The sequence below is a fragment of the Myotis daubentonii genome, chromosome 19 (assembly GCF_963259705.1).
Source record: "Myotis daubentonii chromosome 19, mMyoDau2.1, whole genome shotgun sequence".
Lineage (NCBI taxonomy): Eukaryota > Metazoa > Chordata > Mammalia > Chiroptera > Vespertilionidae > Myotis > Myotis daubentonii.
Genome location: NC_081858.1, coordinates 25,963,867 through 25,987,525, shown reverse-complemented (window position 1 = coordinate 25,987,525; position 23,659 = coordinate 25,963,867). Strand labels below are relative to the sequence as shown.

Sequence of the window (23,659 nt, the reverse complement as noted above, 5' to 3'; positions counted from 1 at the left end):
GGGAGCAGCAGGAAATGAAGTCACTTTTAAATGATTGCGTTAACTATCTTTTTTAGAAATAGATCAAGAAAATAAATTTTGATTGTTATTTATATACAACCCCCCCCCCAGCCCCCCAAGAAAAACACACAGGTTGTTTTTTCTTTGGGAGTCGATGTCCTATTGGCAAAAACAATCTAAAGCTCTCCTCTTAGTGCCATGACCTTCATAAAATTTCCTTAGAAACTAATTGTGAAAGTTTTTTTTTTTTTAATTTTCTGACTTTAGAGGGTTAAAAAGCTTACAGCAGACATTCTTCTATAATGCGAAACCTTAACTGACAAGTTTCCAAGTACTGCCGCTTACTGTAAATTCTTACCTATACATTTCAGTTATCGGCTTTTGATAAAGGGAATATGACAATAATACTGATACCCGGCAGCTTGAAGCGACTTATCTTTTCGTTACCGAATTGGTTTAACAGTTTCCATTGGAACTGCTAGGCTTGTGGCTTAGAACGAGGTTAGATTCCATGTAGCCGGTCCATTCTAAGAAACACGAAATTCAAGCAGGAGCAAAACAGCGAAAGGTGTTTTATCATCTTGCAACCTCTGTAAGTTTTCAAAGTCACTTTACATAGTGTGTCATCACCCTGATCTCTCAGAGTGTGTGGCATGCAAATGACTCTTCTGTGTGTCCTGCAATCATAAATGAGTTTCATTAATGATGATAATAAAACTTCCTCCTGCACCCCGTCCTGAAGGCTGAGTTCATTCTGACTGGAGCCCGTGGTTCAGTGAACCATTTAACCACCTAGTCCAGGCGCAGGCAAAGCTCACTTTTTTCTTTTTTTTTTAAAGCCTTCTTCTTCTTTTTTTTTTAAATATATTTTATTGATTTTTTACAGAGAGGAAGGGAGAGAGATAGAGAGTTAGAAACATCGATGGGAGAGAAACATCGATCAGCCTCCTCCTGCACACCCCCCACTGGGGAAGTGCCCGCAACCCAGGTCCATGCCCTTGACCGGAATCGAACCTGGGACCCCTCAGTCCGCAGGTCGACGCTCTATCCACTGAGCCACACCGGTTTCGGCCGAATCTCACTTTTGCTTCACAAGAATCTCAGTGCCTGCAGGAGGGGCCCGAGAACGGTCTCTCTTGGCTCCTAGGCTCCGGGTTCTCTCTAGAAGCCGATGGATGGCTGCCCCCAGGGGAGCGCTCCGTTATGCTTTCGGTCGGTGGTTGGTGGTTGCTTTCTCACTGTGACGGCTGGGGGGCCGTTTGGTCAGGAAGTTTGCAGCCTGCACGGTAATGAATTCCTCCCCGGGCTCCTCGTCAGGGAAGGCCCGTTAGTGGACTTTGCCAGGAATGACCATCTTGGTCCGGGAGCAAAGCTCTCCGGAGGCCGAGCGAAACAGACACAGCTTTGCTGAGAGATGTGGCGGGGGCTTAACCACATTCCTTGTGGTTTCAGAATGACATGCACATTCGGGGACCCATGGGTAGGCAGGGCTGGCTGTTCTCAGTAAGGCCTGACCACACCGGTTCTCTAACGCAGAGAGCGAGCGCCACATGTTACAGTTTCTTAGAAGAAAGCAGGTGGCGGGTGTGCACCCCGAAGGAAAGGGAATGAGGCTCTGCCCGCGACTAACGCCTCTGAAGACCGGCTGCCAGTCACGCAAAGCCCCCCGGCCCCCGGCCCCCAGGCTCCTGGACAAACCCATTGATCTTAACCTCCTGTGGATGCTTTCTCTCTCCCTTGATCTTGTTCAATAGTACTGGAGTCTTTCAGTTGGCATTTGAATGTTTTCTTTATCTATCTATGTGTATCTATGTATAGATAGATAGATTTCAGAGAGGAAGGGAGAGGGAGAGAGAGAGAGAAACATCAATGATGAGAATCATGGGTTGGCTGCCTCCTGCAGGCCCCACACTGGGGATCGAGCCCGCAATATGGGCCTGTGCCCTGACCGGGAATCAAATCGTGACCTCCTGGTTCATAGGTCAATGCTCAACCACTGAGCCACACCAGCCAGGCTCAATCTCTCCTTGTATCGCATTCCCTAGGTGAGATTGTTCTTATTAACAAGCTTCTGTTTGGAAAATGCAAGTGTGGGAGGGCAGCACAGTAAGCTTAATCTGGTGCTCCCGTCCAGTCCATCGAACTGTCCCGGGGGAGGGGGAGTTTGGATGTGGGGAGAGGAGTGGGGAGAGTGCTCAGAGCAGAGGCACTCGGAAGCATGTTCAGGAGAGGATGTGGACGCAGGATCTCTGGGTGGGTAAAAGCAGCACAGGGGTCCGGAGCTCCTGAGGCTAAGGAAGAAGACAGGCCGAGTTAAAAAAAAGAGCAATTATGATGAACATCTGTTGAGCATTGATGAGATGCGTGCTGGGCAGCTCCTATGAATTGCCTCACGGCAGGGTTGCTAGGTAGGCGTCATTATTATCCACATATTCCCAAATGAGTAGCATGAGGACTAGAGGATTTCTAAATTGTCTAGAAAATTGCAGTCAGGTTTTGAAGCCAGAAACCTAGGCCTTTTCTTGACCACACTGCTAAAAGGAAGGTGAAAACCTAACTGTGCCTGCTCAGCCTCGGGCGGATTAGTAATCATCCCAATGGAACTTAGGTCCCCCAGACTTCTCCGCCTTCGGGAGTCCAGCAATATCCAACTAAAGACCCCCCAAAAGTCCCCTCTTGTTCCAGGTTTCTATCCCTATGGCTTTGAGGCCCCAAGGAAGGCTCCATGCGCTCCCCGGTCGGTCTTAGATGTTTGGGGTTATCTTAACCAGCCTGCCTCTCCACTCCTGCTCTGGGGAAACCCTTGTACTGCTGAACCTCATGGCAAAGTTAAGACCAGACTAAAATGTTTAGTAAGACTGAGGTCAGTCTACTCGCACCCGCCTCCCCCGCGCCCCCCGCACCTCCCCCCCCCCCATGCACACAGTTAGGGAGCAGTATTTGTGAGACCAACACATCCTACAAGAGTCCGTCTCAACAATGTTGACATTCCCAGAAGGTGCACCCATTTGCCAAGATGTAGTACATCCAAGCGGAAGTTATATGAGCGGATTAGTACCTCCAGTCTCCCCATTTCTGGATAGGGTCTTGGCTTTCCAATGCGTTACCCAAGGGCCCATCAAGGCCCTCAGTGGTGCCCTCATCCTCCACAGAAACGGACAGCTGCAGAGCAAGCCTCAGCCAGGGCCTCATTACGCAAACACAGAATCACACTTAAAAATAGAAACGAATCATTTCTAATTTGGGACAAAGATAGGGATTGTCTCATGAGTGTAGAGTCTAGCTAGGATCATATGCGGTGGAGGACCTCACCTTAACTCCCACAAGCAGAGTGTGCTCAGCCTCCTCCTCCTCCTCCTCCTCCTCCTCCTCCTCCTCCTCCTCCTCCTCCTCTCCCTCCTCCTGAATGATTGTTATTGTAACTAAGGATGCTCTCTGCCATCAGAATCCGTGGAAACCTCTAAGGAGCCAGGACTGCTGGGTTTGAAACCATAAATTAATTGAACATTTTAAGACAATGAAAACTGGCTCTAACAGTTAACGTTAGTTTTTAAACACACACACACACACACACACACACACACACGACGTTGACCTTGTGTGTGTGCCACTTTGGCCCTGGTGACACGGTCAACTTCATTTCCAGCCTCTTCCTGGCAGCGGTGAGCTGGAGAATGAAAGAACCAGCGGGACCCGAGAGGGGAAATGAAGGTGCGGTTTCGGTGCCTGGCTTCAAAGGCCGGCGGCAGTCTTTGAGCCTAACCCATCTCTTTCCAGCTAGACCAACTTTCTGTAAAGACAGAAAAACCCCAAGCAGCCGAAGTCAAATTTCCCCTGCATAATTTTTAATTGAACAATGTCCCAGTTTCTAGGCCATCGTCATCTCATCTTCGCAATCACACTGATGAGCCACGCGCAGCCAGGGCGAGGGGCGGCTAGTGTGGCCCAGCTTCCCCGGCTCGGGGTCCCCGATGCCATTCTTTTCCCTGAAATTCCAGCTTCTTGATGAACTTGTGTTTACTCATTTAATTACTATGAAGGGCAGAAATGAATAGACTGGAGAAAAGATTTTTTATCCCTGTAGTAAATCGTTCAGTAAATAAAACTGAATACCTTCCAATCTTGATATCAGGTTGCGTATATCAGCTCTGCTATGTAAAATCAGCTCGTTCACATTTTCGTGGTTCTCAGGGCCTCCTGATAACAGATCTTCCCTGTGTAGCCAGCCAAGGGCATAGCCCAGCAACTTCTCTCTGTTGCCTCACACTCACTGCATTAGACATACATTTCCCACCTCTTGGCATCGACAGAAGACTTCCGTTGGGAAAGGGGTGTTAACAAAGACACTAAAATCACTATGAAATTTTTCTAGAGAGATTCAGATTCTAGACCAGGGGTGGGCAAACTTTTTGACTCGAGGGCCACAATGGGTTCTTAAACTAGACCGGAGGGCCGGAACAAAAGCATGGATGGAGTGTTTGTGTGAACTAATATAAATTCAAAGTAAACATCATTACATAAAAGGGTACGGTCTTTTTTTTTTTTTTTTAGTTTTATTCATTTCTAACGGGCCGGATCCGGCCCGCGGGCCGTAGTTTGCCCACAGCTGTTCTAGACTTTGACTTACAGGATCTGTCAACCTTAGGCTACGTTGATGAAATGTGTAAACACAGATTGAGAGCTAAATTCTCTTTTTAAGCAAAATGGTTCCTTCTGAGACCCAGGCTGACTGTCCCATAGAACTGCTTTGCTTTGAGAGTCAAACACTGGTTACGGAGGGGCACTCATGCCTCACTAGGCAGCAGCCCGTTGCAAAATTCTGACAACCTTAAAAAGTGCCTCCTTATACTGAGCCAAATGGACCTTCTGTGGCTTTCAATAGTTTGGTGTTAGATCTACCCTCCGGAGAGATACACAATAAACCTAATCCCTCTGGTAGACAGCTAAGCTCCTTATACGACTCTCTTAAAAGAAATTGTGGTGACTCAGGCTACAGTTCTACCAAGGATATAATAAACACAATACCTTTCCCCTCCTTCTCCTTCTAGTGGCAGAGCAAGCTTCTGTGAGGGCACTTCACAAGCAGGGAGAGGGAGCATGCTCCCCCATAGCAGGGTGTGAGCCCAATTCAAGACCCCCGTCTGTGGGAGGTCAGAAATAGATGAGAGCCTGGCAAAGGGCGGAGCTGGACAGGGGCGCTCCCTCGGATTCTCCTCTTACGATAACACGGCCTTCTTCCAGCTAAAGTGCACGTCTGGCCCCAGAGATGCCCCTATTAGTCTGGGTCAGAGGTTTCAGGGTTTCCATCTTGTGTGCACATTAGAACCTGGGGAGTTTTCCATAGGGCCCCGTCCCTGGAGATTTGGATTCTGTGGAAATGAAGCAGGCCTTGTCAACTCTGTTTTCACAAGCGCTACAGGTGCTGGTGTTCTTACTGCACTTGGAGAAACATTCATCTAAGCGAAGAAGAAAAGCCAAGCAAGAAAGAAAGACCTTGCATTTTTTAATTAACCAGTAAATTTAACCAATACATTTATTTAAATGTATTTAACCTATACATTTCACTTACTGGTTCTATCCATTTAAATTAAACCCCACGTTATATAACAATAAAAATAACACTTTAAGTCATTTATAATTTATTACATCTATCAACATTCTTCCAGAATAAGGGGGAACTAGTAACATCATCTGCAAGTTACAGATTGATGTGTGAACGGAGGGCCTGCTGGGAAGCATTCAGCACGGGCCTTAGCAGGGAGCAGGCTCCTGCACTGCAGCCTCCTCCCCAGCCTCGGGTTGGCCAACAGATCAGGGCCCGGGGCCAGATTTGAAGAACTTGATAGTCCAACACTTAGCTGTTCGACCTCGTGACTGACGTGAACACAAAACTCACACCTGGGTAAGCACCTCCGCATCCATCTATGCAATTCTGTGGGAATTCTAGTAAAGCTATAGAGGGATTCCAGGGCACAGGTTACAACAAGTTGGAACATTTCACAGTCGTCTAAGTACCCAGGGAGTTTGATTATGCAAAGAAAAGCCTCTCTCTCTTGAGAACAACGGCTTATTTCTCCTCAGCGTAGCCGCTGTGGCTCCTTTATAAATAGGAAGGTGTCTCATCTCTAAATCTCTCTGGAAGCAATGCTAGCCCAAGGCAGCCCTGGTGACCATGCTTCCTTGTGGCGAAGTGAACACAGGTCCTACCTCGTAATTTATAAACTGACTACGGAAGCTGAACAACAAATTCAGTGAAAGGTTTTGATGACAGGAGCTTACGCTCCCACTAAGACACTTCATGTGGTTTGCTGGAAACAGTTATTTGGGGAAAGACGCAGCAGAGGCCTCTGCCTCACTTGCTCTCTGGGGTGATGCGTTCCAATGGTTCGCTGACCTTCCTCTTCTTCCTGGCGCTCTCAGAGCTTTGCTGACGGAGCACAATGTCCGTGCTCTGAACCTGTGAGAATCACCAGAGAGAGGCCCCATTCAGCAAAGGACTTGACATGTGCACAAGGACATACAAGACAGGCAGACCCAGCACTAATCCTCACAGCTGCATAACGGATCCAAACCTGCTTTCCTGTGGGCCAGTTTGGCCCTGCACAGAGGCCCCGCTGCCAGTATCAGAGTCTGCTATTCCAAGTTTCAGGAGCCGCGGTCCCCCGGAGGCAGCCAGTTTCAGGGACGGCTTCTTGGCTCTTTTTAGTGAATGCGGCACATCTAACTCTTGAGGGAAGAGTTGTTAGGGTGTGAGGCCAACAAGGAGCAATTAAGGGTCAGGATAGATCTAGGGCACTGATTGCTTTAGAGGCGAACAGAAGCTCAGTCCCAATTTCAGGTAGCAGAAACATACAGCCGGTCTTTCCTCTCAGGGGTTCAGGCTAATGAATTGGGAAGGACCACAGACCACCTTTCTTCTTGAAGTGTATGTTATTGATTAAAGGGAAGTTGATTAGTGAGTCATCATTGGTATATAGTTCTCCATTGGACTCAGCCTTGGTCAAGATTTTAGAACTTACTTTTGTTTAACTGAATGAACAACTGGATGAATTATAATCTGTCAGACAATGTCTGATGCCTGGAATTCCAGGAAACACATAGAGGGTATTTTTATATTTTCTAGCCACTAGATGGGAGGAAAGGTTTTTCCATGTCCTCTGTTCTTTCTTTGGTAGGAAAATAGAATAAGACAAGTATTTTTTGTTGTTGTTAATCCTCATTGGAGGATATTTTTTTCCACTGATTTTAGAGAGAGTGAAAGGGAGAGGGGAGGGGGAAAGAGGAGAGAGAGAGAGAAAGAAACATCATGTAAGAGACCCACATTAATTGGTTGCCAACTAGGGCGCAGAACCTGCGACCCAGGTACGTGCCCTTGACTGGAATCAGACCCAAGCCACCGAGTCACACCACCCAGGGCAAGATAAGTATTTTTAAGTAAGACTTGTCAGAATATCTACTCGAGGTTCCAACATTATCCTTTTATCTTTTGTTATATATATAGGTTGTTGTTATTATTATTGATATGTTATTACTACAAACTAGTGGGGGTGTCAATATAACATTTAAGTACCATTTAGAGTCAAAGATTGGGTCTACAAATGGTTAATGTAATCACTAACTTTTCTTTTAGCTTTAGAAAGCAGTTGAAATTCTGATCTCAGAAACCACAAATTCCCTTTGGCTTAAACTAAGACATTGACAATAAAACTCTGAGAAAATAAATAGAGCTGCTCACCAAATAAGTGTTTTGCTTAGATATGTAAAAGTTTAAATCAGTCTGCTCTAAAGGAAGGGAAATAGCAACATAAAAACCCAAAACCCAACTTCTTTATTTGTTACAGTGTGGTTGTGAGAAAAAGAACTTGGTAAGATTCGCTTTCCTAGAAATACTGCTTGGGTGTGCTTTTCGTTCAAATGAAATTATCCTAATTTCTATCAATCCTGGGCACACTGAGAAGAAAAGAAAACGGACCCACAAATCCTTAAATGACAAACTGCCCTGATGGTTTAATAGTTTGTTCTCTTTTTCTTCTTTGCTCAAAAGTAAACCTGAGTTTTATTATAAGTTTCAGAACTAGAATTTTATTGCAGTGAGTTAATGGCGATATTTTAAATAATGTATACAACCTCAAGGAGACCAGCGAGGCCTGGGAACTCAGTAATTTACAGAAAACTAGTGGATTCAAAAGCAAGTATGTGATCCGTCAGGGGACACTTCCTAATATAGATGAATAAACTACATGAACTATATAAACCAACAAATTTGTCCATACAACGTTTTTCAAGTGTTATTCCAATGTACTGAGTTTGCACATTTGATGCCAAAGCCAGCCAGGCAAGCTAAGGGCCAGCGATCAGGCAGGCTAGACAGACGATCTGGGTGATTTGAGCAACATCGGTGATCATCAAATGATTGATAATGCATGTCATATTCTATTTTAAACAGATAGCGTTTAAAGAGTTCTCGTATATAGACTAACCAGAGGCTAGGCTCCACTCACCAACAGAGCCCCAGGAGTGGAGTGCCTACATATATATCTGTAAAAAAGCCCGGAAGATGTGCTCTCTGGTGTAGGCATTTCCCTCCTCTCCAGTTCAGGTTTGCTCACTATTCTCCATTTGGGAAGCCAAAGAGCAAGTTTTGCCTTGAGCACCACTGGACAGTTAGCTGACTTGGCAGCAGCATTTAAAAAGCACTGGAAAGTGTCTTTCCTTTTAAATGAGCCCATTTCTTTATTCACTTACTTTAAAAAATTGGTTTGAATGTTTATTACTGTTTATCCTTGAGGTTACTAATACTATATTAGTCATCTTTTTATTCCCGGCTTCCTGGCATCTGGTAGGTGCTCTTAAATTATTGGCTGCATTAATTAATGCATTTTGAAATTGATTTTAAGCCAGGCATTGTGCTGGGCATTAGTATCTTATCTCTAGTAATATAAAGATGAATAAGACACAGTCGTTATCAAGAATTGACTCTTATAAGGGAGAAGCATAAAGCACATGATTGCAGTATAATGCAATCTTATATAATAAAAGCCTAATATGCAAATTGTTCCCTCGACTGGGAGTTTGACCTGGGGAGTGAGGCCGGCTGGCTAACTGCCCGTGGCCCCTCCCCCTGGCCATCCCCATCCCCAGTCAGGCTGATCGGGTTGGGCTGGCTGGACCCCACCTGTGCATGAATTTGTGCACCGGGCCTCTAGTACAATATAATTCAATAGCCACAATAGACATTCATTCATTCAGCAATTATTTACTGAGTGCCAGTTCTGTGCATGGCACTGTTTTAGGTGCTTGGGGCACATCAGTGGCTAAAGAGATAAAAGTCCCTGCCCTGTTGATTTTACAATCTGTCCATTTTTGGCTTAATAATTTCCAATGGCTTGTAGGATAAAGTCCAGAGTCAATACCTTGGGCTTTCATACCATCACAGGCTCTACACTTCTAGAGCGGAAGAGGATCGCAGATTGGCTGTAAGCCCCTGACGATGCCCTATCTGGTTTGGCTCAGTGGATAGAGGACTGGCCTACAGACTGAAGGGTCCCAGATTCGATTTCGGTCAAGGACTTGATCCCCAGTAGGGGGCGTGCAGGAGGCAGCTGATCAAGAATTCTCATCATTAATGTTTCTCTCTCTCTCCCCCTCTCCCTTCTTCTCAGAAATCAGTAACAATATATTGGGGGAGGGGAGGCAGGGAGAAAAGACTCTGATGAAAGCTATGCATTCTCTCCTCAGAAAAATGCTCAGAGAGAAAGAGACAGAGACGGGAGGGGGGAGGGGGATGAAGGAAGGAAATTCTTATACATTTCACTGTAGCAGGCCATTTGAGGGGGCTCCAAGGCCCCCTGAATCCATCCCAATTAGAGTCACTATCCCCACAGAGCCTGGCTGTGCCCAGCAGTTCCAGCCTCAGCACTTGCACTCTACTCCTCACTCCCTGACCTCAGTTTCTCATATCTTGCTTCTTCCTGATTTCAGACCTTTGTACATGATGTTCTTTCTGCCTAAAATGCTCTTTTGCTTCTACCTGACCTCTCTTTGCCTAATTAATTCCTAAGTCATTCTTCAGATCTCAGATGAAAAATTATTTACTCAAAGAAACTTTCCCTACCCCCAAGCTCTCTCTTTTTTAATCCTCATCCGAGGATATGTTTCACTGACTTTAAAGAGAGAGAGAGTGAGAGAGGGAGAGAGAGAAACATCAATCAGTTGTCTCCTGTACATGCTCCAACTGGGGATCAAACCCACAACCAAGGTATGTGCCTTGACCAGGAATCAAACTAGCAACCTTCAGTGTACGGGACGATGCTCCAACCCACTGAACCACACCGGCCTGGGCCCAATCATTTGCTCTTAAGTAGAATTATAGGAGATCAGGGACATGCCTGTCTTGGTCACAAATTGCACATAGTAGGGGCTCAATAAATATTTTTCAATGAATGAATTAATGAATCTTCCAAGAGCACTCTGCCAGCAGTGCGGAGGTACTGGAGGCATCAAGTGGATGCAGGTGCTGAGTCTTGCCATTGGCGTAGTCAGGTGATAACTTGGGTGGCAGTGCAGACAAAAGTCAGCAGTGAGTATATAGATGGTAGTGTCAGAAGACTGGCCAATCGCAGATGATGGTAAAGGAGAGGCAGGTATGTCAATAATGACTCCAGTTTCTGCTTTAGCTAACCTCATAAATGGAGGTCCTGGTCCCTCAGGTAGAAAACAGTGGGCGTTCTGAACCTGCTGAGTTTGGGATCCCGTGAAACCCCGGTGACCAGGTAGAACAGGCAGCTGTGTGTGGAAGTGCAGTGCTCAGGAGAGAGGCCTGGGCTGGAGATGTCAATCTGAGAGTCATCAGGACAGGGAGGCTAATTAATGCCATGGGTGTGGAAGACTTGCTTATTGAGAGATGAGAGCGTGAGAAGGGAAAGGGGCCAGGACATAGCCCAAGGAACGCCAACAGAGAGATTAGATGGAAGACGAGCCAGCAGAGGAGACTGAGAAAGAAAAAGACCAGGTTGTCACATCAAGAAAGCCACGGGAGGGAGTTTTAAGAATTGGTCTTGGGTGGCGCTTAAGACACTTAAGTGGTAAAATTATGGACAATAGGAAAGGGAGTCAACAATAAACTTTTAAAATTAATGTTAACTTGCCAGGATCCAGAGAGCTTTAGGATATAATACTTTCAAATTAAAACTTGAGTTTGACATATTAAAATTTTTGCTCTTGCCCTAGCCGGTTTGGCTCAGTGGAGAGAGCGTTGGCCTGCGGACTGAAGGGTCCCGGGTTCAATTCCAGTCAAGGGCACATGCCCCAGTTGTGGGCTCGATCCCCAGTGTGGGATGTGCAGGAGGCAGCCAATCAATGATTCTCTCTCATCATGGATGTTTCTAGCTATCCCTTCCTCTCTGAAATCATTAAAAATATATTTTTAAAAATTTGCTCTTCTTTTTACAAACATTTGAATGCTTACAACAGACCATAGACTGTGCTAAAAACGTCCTCACAATAACAGTGTAAAGGCAGGGATGGGGGTTTTATTCCTCTTTTACAGATGTGGAAACTGAACCTCAGAGAAATGAAATAATTTGTCCACTTTACACATTTAGTAAATGGAAGTCTTAAGCTCACACCTCCCGATTTCAAATTTAGTCTCCTCCTCATGTACCTCTTCAACCCAAATGGGAAGACAAAGATAGGAAATTGCAAGTGAGGCCCTCGGACTCTCTGTAGGGCTCACAGGCTTCTCTCTGGGGTTGACCTTTTTTGGGCATAATCTACAGGGACCTCAAACCAAACACAGCCAAAGCCAACTTCTCTCTTTTTCCCTTTGTAACCAATTTTTCCTTTGACTTTTCAATTTGTGTTAATCACCATTTCCCAGTCATCAAAGGTCAAAGACACAGTCACTTTAGATTCCTCTCCCATCCCCTAATGCCTACACAGAGTTCTTAAATGAGTAAATGGAATAGCACAGATAGAGCGCCTGGTACAACATCACACACGTACCAGTCATTCAGTGACTGATGACTGTTATCATTCCCACTGCCTCAGGTTTCCCAAATTCCAGCCAACCTGGATGGCTGTGACAGCTGAAAAGTGGGGCGCCATTTTTCCACGTGACCACCAAGTCAGAGCCTGGTGGTGCAGCCACCAGCCAAGGAACGCAAGCAGCTGCCTGAAGCTGGAAGAGGCAACGAACTCTCTCTCGTAGCGCCTCCAGAGGGAGTACGGCTCTGTCTACATCTTGACTGCAGCCCAGGGACACTGATTCTGCACTTCTGGCCTCTGGTAAGAGAGTAAATTTCTGATGTTCAAGCCCCAAATTTGTGGCCATCTGTTACAGAAGCCCTGGGAAACTGATATCGTTACATTCCCCAAACACACCTCATTCCTCTCCTGCTTCTTTACTCCACATTTCAGAAAACAAAAACCCTCCCTTATTTACTCATTTTAAATTTGGAATCATTCCTTCAAGGTCAATCTCTATTTCATCCCCACAGCACATTTTTGTAATTGTGTTTTTCTGGAAGCATAAATACTTTTAAACAATGTGTCCTTTACCTGGGACTGGGTTTTAAATTCTTTAGGAATTTATTTGTATTTAATATTATGATCTTTAGACTCTCTACAATGCCGTATGCAGTGTCTCACAGAGTAGCTATCGATAATTCTTTTACTACCTATTTTTATCACCTACAAAAGTGTTCAGTTACAAAGTTATTAATATACCCGACAGTTGCACTCTCTATTATGGTAGCCATTAGCTATGTGTGACCATTTAAATTAATCAAAATTAAATACAATTTAAAATTCAGTTCCTTAGTTGCATCAATCACATTTCAAGTGTTCAATAGCACATATGAATGTTCAATTCAAGTGTTCAATAACACATACTACACATCACAGATAGAACATTCTCATCATCACAGGCGGTTCAGTTGGACAGAACTGCTTTACAGAGGCAATCTGGTTAAAATCCAAGTAAATAAAGTTTCCTAGGGACCACAGTGATAACAGAAATACAGAAACTAGAAGTACTTTCTTCCCCTCAAAGTGCAAAGACTTATTATTAGAAAAATGTCGATTTTCCTGAGATTATTTTATCAAGTCAATCCAATCCAAATAAAAATTCCACTCATATGTCTGTTGAAACTTTAAAGCTGATTCTAATAGTCACCTAGAAGAGAAAATGTACAGGAAACTCTTTAAAATACTGAAAAAGAAAAAGAACTATGAAGGGGAAAGAGTCACTCTTTCAGATAATACATTATCATATAAGCTACAGTAATGAAAGCATGACGGCAGTAATACAGAGGTAGACATATGGATCAGTGAAATAGAACAGCAGTCTAAAAACAAACCTATGTATCTATGGGTTTTTAATTTATAATAAAAGTGGCATTAAAATTAGCTGGGAAAAGGGAGAAATTCAAGTGGTTATCAGCACAATGTTCTCACATTGAGGGGCGGGGCGGGGGGGAATCTCAGCTAGTTTAAGGAGTCAAATGTAAAAAGCAAATATTTAAACTTATTAGAAGAAAATATAGAAAAATTATAACTTTAGCATTGAGAAGACCTTCTTAGCAAGATATAAAATCATGGAAAGACAACCTATGTTTCTAAATTCAAAGACTTAATATGTCAATACTATCCAAAGCAACCTATAGGTTCAATACAATTACTGTTAGAATCCTAATGACATTTTTTGCATAAATAGAAAAATACACTCTAAAATTCATATAAAATCTCAAGGGACCCTGAAATTCCAAAACGATCTTGAAAAAGAACAAAATTGGTGGCCTCACCCTTCCTGCTTTCTTCCTGATTTACTACAAAGCTACAGTAATCAAAACATGTGTCCCGGCATAAAGACAGACATAGGTAGAGTAGCGAGCCCAGAAATAATCCCTCAGTTATACGGTCAGATGATTTCCACAAGGGTGTCAAGAACACTCAATGGGGAAGCGAAAGTCTTTTCAACTAATAGTGTTAAACAGGTAAAAATAAAAGCGGCACACAATAAAAAAGATGTAAAACACATTTCCTGTGGTGGTACAGTCTGAACAGGACAATCTGTTCAATAGAAATCTAATAGAAATAGAATGTAAGGCACAATTACCAGCCACATATATAATTTTGCCTCAGGGTTCCTCCTACATGCCACAAACCAAGGAAAACGTTTTCATTTTTATAATTACTTCAAGTATGTGCTTGAGTATATTTTTATGTGTCTTATATGTCAACTGTTAGCTACCACTGAATTAATATAATAGAAATAGAAAAGCCCTAACCAGTTTGGCTCAGTGAATAGAGCGTCAGCCTGCGGACTCAAAGGTCCCAGGTTCGATTCCAGTCAAGGGCATGTGCCTTGGTTGCGGGCACATCCCCAGTGGGGAGTGTGCAGGAGGCAGCTGATTGATGTTTCTCTCTCATCAATGTTTCTAACTCTCTATCCCTCTCCCTTCCTCTCTGTAAAAAATCAATAAAATATATTTTAAAAAACAGAAATAGAATGTAAGACACAATTACCAGCCACATATATAATTTTAAATTTTCTTACAGATATATTTTATAGGGGAAAAGAAACTAATAAAATTAAATTTTAATAATTATTTTTATTTAATCCAATATAAAAATATTACCATTTCAATATGCAGTCAATATAAAAATTATTGAGATAGTTTATATTCTTTTTTTCTTAATACGTCTTCACAATTCAGTGTATATTTTATATTTATAGCAAATCTCAACTCAAATTAGCTACATTTCACGTTCTTAATAACCACATGTAGCTAGTGGCTATCATATTGGACAGCACATCGTGTGTGTGTGTGCGCGCGCGCATGCACACGCACACGCCTGTGTTTTAAATACAAAGTCAAAGATATTAAATATATTTATTGGTAATTTTAAAATAACTATGAGAATGTAGTCATGTGTAACTCTCATAATTAAAAATATAAAGTTACACATTAATTTGCTTATTAATTTTGTTAAAATTATGTCTTTTATTACTTGTTATGTTTATAATCAACATGCTTATTACTTCAACTCTTTATTTTCCTTTATTTCAATGTGATGAAAGCTTTATTATGAAACTATTTTTATTTGTAAACTGAAAGGTAATGAATGCAGATAAAAACACCTTAAAGCTTATTTGGCTTACCTTTCACAATTATAAAATATTTAAAAATATTATTAGATACTTTCCCATGGAAAAATGTCAGTTTCTTTCCTAGTTTCAAATGCCTAAGTAATTAACTATTAATTCAGTGGTAGCTAACAGTTGACATATAAGGCACATAAAAATATACTCAAGCACATACTTGAAGTAATTATAAAAATGAAAACGTTTTCCTTGGTTTGTGGCATGTAGGAGGAACCCTGAGGCAATGACATGATGATGTTATTGGATGTACTGAACTTGACATAGGTTTGCTGATTCTTCAAAAAAGAGATGAACAGATAGTAGATTCAGAATTGGAAATGTGATAGCCTGCTTCTCAAAGACTTGCTATGTAGGTCATTTACTTGAATCTGAGTCTCCATAAATTACTTAGCAGGTGTTGAAAGGAACTATATAACTGTAGGTACAGAAATGACTCTAGAGATCGTCCCATCAAAGATACAAAAAACAAGACCGTCTGAGGTGGGAGAGCCTGCCAGGCTGCTATCCAAACCTCGGGCCGAGCTGCCCACTCTCGCTGGCAGGAAGAGGGCCAAGCAGATGACACTGAGGACTCGCATCCTTGAAGAGCTCTTGGTACCAGGCGGGGGCAGAGCGGCAAAGACACATTCACTCAGCAGTCAGAGTTTCACTGTAAATTGGCCTTAAGTTCACTTGAAGAGAAAAAGACAAAAGGAAAACAAACCCCTACAGAGAAGTAGCTGGGTGCTTAGAGTGAGGATAAGTTTTACATGAGGAGCAGGCACTTAATTTTTATTTTGCTTTTCTAGCAGACAAGGAAACATTTTGTTTCTAAAACAAAATGAAAATAGCCATACCTCTCCTTCTGATCTACTTTTACTTTTAATATAGTCGAATCATTCCTTTAATTAACAGAATTTTCTATGGCATCAGTTTAGTTCATGTCTATTTAATTGCCTGCTTCCATTTTCCATTTATTTCAATGACTTACATAGTCACATAGAATTAAATTCAAAAGGTAAAATAAAGGTGCAGTGAGATTTCCCCTGAACCCCAGAGCCACTCGACTGCCCACAGAAAGCAACCACTATTACCACTGTCGTACACATTTTCATTTTAAAATCAACTAGACCACTAAAAACAAACTGCTATAAAATTCACAGTATCATTCTCTTCGAATTGTTTTTACGACAGCGGAAGTAGGGCCCTAGCCAGTCCGGCTCAGTGGATAGAGCATCAGCCCAAGGGTTGCAGGCTCGATCCCCAGCCCTGACTCAGGAGGCAGCCAATCGATGAGTCTCTGTCACATCAATATTTCTCTCTCTGTCTCTCCCCCTCCCTCCCACTCTCTGTAAATAAATAAAAAAGTAAATAAGTAAATAAAGCAGAAGCAGGCCTGGCCACAGTAAGAATGAATGAGGAGGTGGAGGGTTTTGACCAAGTTACACTCCTAGCCGGGGCCACTCCCGGTCTCATCCTATGGAGGTGGGCTTTCTCCCATTGCCTCAGTTACCTCCCCATCTAGAGACCACGCGCTCTCCTCAGGACAAAGGGAAATAAGAGAAAATCAAGGCGTGGAAGGTAAAGGAGGAGGGTCAGGAAAGAGAGGTTCAAGGTCCCATGCTAAGTGCTGCGGTGGCGATGGGCGCAGCAGGGTGTCACAGCAGGGATGGGCAGCAGTGTGTCAAGGAGTCAGAACACAGATGTGTAAACAGCACACTCTAAGCAGCATTTCACACAGGAATGCAGGAATGCAGAGGAAGAGGAGATGCAGGGAGGGACTTCATGAGTAAGCCCAGGGCCGGTTGGACATGTCTGACGGGCTTCTCCACTGCACACGTTTTCCCTGGCTCTCGAGAACCACGAGCTGGGAGTGTGCCAGACCAGTGTGCTAACCTCAGTCAGCAGGGAAGTCTCTGGGACCAAGATGGAGAGGAAAAACTAAGAACTTTGCGTACACACAGCCCCAAAAAACCCGTAAGAATAAGAATCCAAGTCCTACTGCAGGTCACAATTGGTGACTTGTGAATCAGAGAAAAAATAAGAGCATTTTCAAAAACCTTCCGAATTGGTTAAAATCGGGGCTGCCAGGCATTGCTCACCTCCAGGGGGCGCCACTCACATTGTTGTCTGTGCTTCAGGTATCCCTGAATTGTGCAGGCGACAATAATACAACCCCACATGGCAACGCTGCTAGGCAAACGTCAGTTTTTTTTACTACCACTTTCTAAATTTCCCCTCATTAAACTCTTACTTGGGATACTGGCTATTCCTTTTGGCTAGTATTTCCTATGACAAGAGAAAACAAACATTTAGAATGTTATGAATATATTTTCTTAAAAACCCAAGGTTGTTGAATATAAACTGCAGTGTAGCTATGCTACAGAATATGACTAGATTATATACCTAACGTATGACCTACTGGACATATTTTCCAAACTATAAAGATTTTCCATGATGGATGGGGCTGCCCAGTTTCAAATTAAACACCATTTATTTAGAAATGTAGGGCCATTTCAAGTTGGGCCGGGCCAGGGAGCAGAGTAGACTGGAATTACTGTTGCAGGGCGTCTGGCACGTTTTACGGGGCTTTCAGAATCTAATGATTAAAAGTTGAAAGTTTCTCCTTGTTTTAGAAGAGTTTTCGGATCTCCCCCCCGCCCCCTGCCCCCAAGTATCTCTTTTCACCGCCATTATCTCATTCAGCAATACAGTAGGAATAAAAGAATCTAAAAATGAGACATGAAACTGATTTTGTGAGTGTTTAAAATTAGGCCACTGTGGTTTGTAACTCCTGGTTCTACTATTCCTGATTAGGAAGTGTCTAACCAAGTGAAATCAAGAAATATTTGTCATCAGGAGATATGGCTGTGTTTGTTCTCTTCTCCACTTTGAATGAATAGTTGAGTCTACAGGAATCTTAAGTTGTGTGTGTGTGTGTGGGGGGGGGGGGGGGCGGTATTGAGCTCATTCCGGGTGGTTTTCGAATTTACCCACATTTCCCTTTTTATGGAAATATTTACACTGGGGATTTCCATTAAGGGAATTAAAATTAATTGAGCTCTTTTTTTTTTTTTTTTGGATTATAACAGCTGAGGCCATATTTCTATTAGTGTCTTTTTTTCCTCCTTGTCCTACACATGAGACTTAATCTAAGTCAGCGGTTCTCAACCTTCCTAATGCCGCGACCCTTTAATACAGTTCCTCATGTTGTGGTGACCCCCAACCATAAATTATTTTCGTTGCTACTTCATAACTGTAATTTTGCTACTGTTATGAATCGTCATGGAAATATCTGATATGCAGGATGTATTTTCATTGTTACAAATTGAACATAATTAAGGCATAGTGATTAATCACAAAAACAATATGTAATTATATACGTGTTTTCCGATGGTCTTAGGCGACCCCTGTGAAAGGGTCGTTCGACCCCCAAAGGGGTCGCGACCCACAGGTTGAGAACCGCTGCTCTAAGTGGTTCTCATGAAATATTACTTATGTAAAATAAGGTAATATATTTGAAAATGTTTGGCACAATATATGGTACATGTTATCACCCAATACAAACTGAATATGTGGCTGCTCTACTAGTAAATGAAATGTGCTCTGAGCTGGTATGGGAATTTTACAATCTAATTCATCTTGGGTTATAAGAAGTATAATGCAGCCTTGGCTGGGTGACTCCGTTGGCTGGAGCATCATCTTGTACACCAAAAGGTTGTGGGCTCGATTCCCCATCAGGGCACATGCCTGGGTTGTGGGTTTGATCCCAGTTAGGGCACGTATGGGAGGCAACCGATCGGTTTCTCTCTCACACCAATGTTTCTCTTTCTCCTTCTCTCTCCCTTCCTCTCTCTAAAATCAATAAAAACACATCCTTGGGTGAGGATTTAAAAAAAGTATAAGTGATCTCTGAGTGACAAGTGAGATTACATATTCAGAAACAGAAATCTTTAACTTCAAATATTAGCTACAAATTTCTAGTGTTGCTATAAATGCAACCGCAGAAGATGAACTACATATGCTTGAAAATGCTTAACTTAAAATGAAGAAGCAAAAGAGTGTGGAACCTAGAGACACTGAAAATTGAAATGCATACAAACTGAGACATCCTCTCAAATCCCACCCAAGAAGCAATGAATAAGCCTGAAAACTTATTCATCGGGGCTTTTTTTCATGGTATAGTGTAAAGACTGAGAACAAGGGGGCTGGGTTCCATCACTGACTTTCAAGTTTCCATCACAGTAAAAAAAGGGAGGGGGGAATATTTGCCATGTACCAAACAGCAATGCTTTGAGGATTAATGACATCATGTCTGTGGAGGTTGGAGCTCCTTGGAAAAAAGACACTACATAAATATAAAGTAGTATTAATATTTAGGCTTAGTCCACAATGTGAGACCCGCTTTCTTTGGCCCATGAGGTCATCAGCAGCTTTGTACAGCGTGCTCGAATTCCCACAAAGGAGTGTTGTTCGCTGCCTCGCAAGTGGACTGTACAGCTAATCTGACCCACCTGGCTGGAGCAGTCATGGAGGCTGTGTTCCATTTCCAGGTCTCCACGAGGGTACAGACAGAGAGTGCTCGACTCCCTAAAGGAATGAGACATAGCACTTCAATAGCATTCAGGGCTTCCCAGGAATGCAGTGGGAGTTTGGGAATGTTTTGGCTTAGCATTAAACAGAAGTCCAGCCATATCACATCTTGATTAGAAGAAAGACTAAATTTGCCTTTTCTCAAAGAAAATTTGAAGTAAGGGTAGGAAGGAGAAAGCTACTTCTTGGAATGGTTAGTTTATATCTTTAAAGGATTTGGAGGCAAACGGGTATTTTTGTCCTGGGAAAGTTGTAGTCTCCAGGAGCTGTCTCTTTGATGGCAACATCCTGATTGCTCATCAGTGCTTCAATCTGTGAAATGCTTATCAAGGGCGATCTTGCAGAGGTTTTAGTTCTAAAGTTTCAAAGAACAATTAATTCAGTGTAGACACTGCCTTGCAAAATCCTGTGGTATAACTAAATGACATGAATGCTTTTATGACAAAATATTTGCATTTCTCAGTTTTAAAAGATATAATTAATTTTGATCCAAGGGTCTCAGGCATCAGAAACCACCATATTCAAAATGTAAGGTTCATAAACTTATAATCATTAGCACTTAATAGTGATTCTGAGGCTGTGTCTAAATACCAAAATATTTGAACAACAGATAGAAAAAAAATGTGAGGAATCTTTTATCTGGATGTTTTGTTTCTACATTGATCTAGGTTGGGTTCTTTCAGATCTGATTTGGCTTCTTGTTCATGGATTACAATGCTATTTCAGACTGACTAATGTGCTTTTTTAAGGGAAAGGAGCAGAAATGTTACAGCCTTCTCGACTTGATGCCAAATCTACACTAACTAGGAAGTCTTTGCTAAATAAAATATTGACCTTCGTCCTTCCTCTTCCTATCCCTGATGAACAGCTTAGTCCCAAAGCCAGAGTGAGGTGTGGCAGAGCAAGGCAGGCATCCACATGGAGGGGTGTCAGAGCCTGAGCAGGGAGAAGGGCGTCCATGTAGAGGACAGGCCTGGCGTGAAGAATCAGGACGGAAGGCAGTGAGGAGGGCCTCGTAAGCACTGACCCACAGTAGGTGTGAGAGGGAAGAGGTCCAGGGAGGGAGAGTCAGAGCCCGAGAGGGCTGAGGTGGACTCCTACACGTGTGTGGGGAAGGTGGCAAGGGTGGGAGTTTGGTTACACTTGAGGGGACTGATAAAGGAAGTAAATATGCTACGTATAATGGGAGCCAGGTTCCTCACGGATGGAGAAATTACAAATATGGACAGTGAGAAAACTAGAATAATTTGTATGGAAGTGACTCAGAATTGTCAATATAGGTGTGAATTCTATTCTATAGAGACATAAATACCGATGTGTGTGTGGGTGTGTGTGTGTATGCTTATACATATATTCTCTAGCTCTCTCCACTGCCGGAGTCCACATCAAGGCGACTAAAAGGAACCACTGACAAACCAGGGGGCCTCGGAGCAATGGCTGACTCCAGAACTGGGACGGGGAAAGTTGTGTCAAACTTGTTGTGCCAAAGTGTAGGAAAGTGGGACATGCCAAAAAACAAAAACAAACAAAAAAAAAAACCACACACAGCCTGAAGGGTCTCCCACTAGCAAATTTCTGAGAGAGTGAGAGCATCAAAACAAATATTAGTAATGCATAAAATAGGCACCCATAACTAAGTAATGAATAAATAGGAAATTTAATAAGGAACAGGCTAATTTACATAGTTTCAAAGTACTTTCCTACAAACTACTTATTACAAAGGGGAAGAAAGTACCTTTATAGTAGAGAAGCCTCACAGAAACCACCTTAATCAAGTGAACAAGATAAATATCACCAGGAACGGACAGTTCAAAATCATGTGTCACCTGACAGGCGATGAGCCTGTACTCGGCACCACTTCGGTGGTGTTCTTGAAAAATGCAAACCCTGAATTTAATCATGAGGAAACACCAGACAAGCCCAAATTGAAGGACCTTCTACAAAATAACTGGCCATTCTATAAATACACGTCAAGGTCATGAAAGTCAAAGAAAGACTGAGGAACTATTCCAAACTAAAGGAGGCTAAAGACATTTAACAAGTAAATGCAACAGATGCTCTAACCCGGATCATTCTGCTGGAATGGACGTGACTGGGACAATTGGGAAACCTTGGGTGGAATCTGAGGGTTAGATGGCAGCAATGTATCAAAATTAGTTCCCTGGCTTCCATGGCTGTATGCTATTACGTAGGAGAAGGCCCATGCTTTGGGCATCTCAGACTGCAGTGTTCTGGAGTGGCGAAGCAACTGGTTCAGAAAAGTACATCATTTGTGCTGTCCTCGCAGCTGTAAGTTAGTGTTTTAAAATAAAAATAAGTTTAAACAGAAATATTATTTTTTAAAAGATGGTACCACTTCTTATTTTTTTCCTGTTATTATAATACATATTCTACAGCCACTGTTGTAGAAACTGAAGCCATGGAAAGTAAAGTAGACATGAACAGATTCATATCTTGAAAAGATGACTCAGTGCTTTATGTCAAGTAAACTGTGAGGGCAACATGAAAAGAGGGAGACCATTGTGGCTGTAGTGCTGACTTAGGCTAAAGGGGTAGCAACGAGATAGTCATAAGTGGTCAGATTTGAAATCTACTTTCCAAGGGGAGCTCACCGGACTTGCTGGTGGACTGGAGGAGGGTTACAAGGAAGAAGAACGCAGGGTGGCTCTGAGGGTTTAGTCCCAGGAGGTGGGGAAATGATGGTGTCATTTACTGAGATTGCAAAGACTGAGGGAGTGACTACTGATAGGAAAATACTGGAATTAGGTATTAGACAGTGGAGTGGTGTGGATGAACACCTGATTAAAGTAGGTTCAGGAGAACAGAAAGCAGGAAAGTAGACGCAGCAAATATAGGCATTTCTCTTGCAAGACAAATGTGATTGGCATCAATGGCAGGAGGAAAGGCATTCCGGGCAGGTGAAGTATGTTTGTGAAGATGCAGGGCAGAAATTCACTTGGCTTGTTCTCGTGACAGTAAAAGAACTGACGTAACCAGGAAGGGGAGCATGTTGGGCAATAGTGGGAAATAAGACAGGTAACATGGAGCCAGATCATGAGCAGCCTGAAAGTCAGTGAGAGGTGTTTAGACTTGATGCAGTAGGAAGTAGGAGTCATGAGATACTTTAATTCGGGAAGTGATATGATGAAAGTTATATTAAAGACGATTAGACTGGCAGTGGTATGCGGGATAGGGCAGGAGGTTGTGGGAGAGCCTGGAGGCTGTGGCAACAATTCAAGTGTGAGAGGATGAAGGCCTGGACTTGAGTTTTGGCAGAAAGAACAGGCTGGGAAGGGAAGGCTTGGTGGAATTTTGATGCCTGACTAAATAAGGAGAGTGATAGCAGGATTCTGAAAGGATAAAGGTGATGCTGAAAGGCAGGGAAACTGGGTAGAGAAACTTGTTCTGGGTGTGAAAGGTGGAGGGCGATGGCTAACAAAAAGGTGAGCATGCTGGACTTGACACAGTAGTGAGTCATCAAAGTGGAAATGCCCAACAGAAGGTTAAGGATACAGAAATGCAGCTCTGGGGCATGGTCAGGGCTGAAGATATGACAGTTGGGAGTGAACACCACACATGTGATGCTTGAAGCCCTGAGAATGGAAAGATCTTCCAAAGGAAAGATCCTCTCTAAGGAAGTTACCAGAGGGTCACATGGAAACGAGAGCGCAAACCAAGAATAGGAAATAGGAGATCTAACACAAGGAGAGGCAAAGATTTCCCTGGAAATTGGTGAAGGGAGATTCTGGGATAAGAGGCAGGCACCAGGCAGAGAGAGCAATCACGCAGATTTAGTCAAAAGTGGAAAGCTCCAGGAGAAATTTCTCATTGAGGATGAAATGATTGCTTCTGAGTATCTCAGAGAAGATTTAGACCAGCACTGTCTGGTAGAACTCCCTGTGAAGATAGACATGTTCTGTA

At 43.0% G+C, this 23,659-nt stretch overlaps 1 protein-coding gene across 7 annotated transcripts in view; it reads right to left on the bottom strand.

Annotated features, from left to right (window-relative positions):
- Positions 1 to 5,487: 5,487 nt before the first annotated feature.
- HORMAD2 (HORMA domain containing 2) overlaps positions 5,488 to 23,659 on the bottom strand; it is a 51,738-nt gene continuing 33,566 nt past the window's right edge. For 6 of the 7 annotated variants that reach the window (XM_059676882.1, XM_059676884.1, XM_059676885.1 and 3 more), the window contains one exon: positions 5,488 to 6,457. In XM_059676882.1, the coding sequence (XP_059532865.1) occupies positions 6,353 to 6,457 (105 nt within the window). In that variant the 3' untranslated portion in view covers positions 5,488 to 6,352. Of the gene's footprint in view, positions 6,458 to 21,267; positions 22,026 to 23,659 lie in introns of those variants that run through there. The other variant, XM_059676887.1, reaches the window with a different exon arrangement.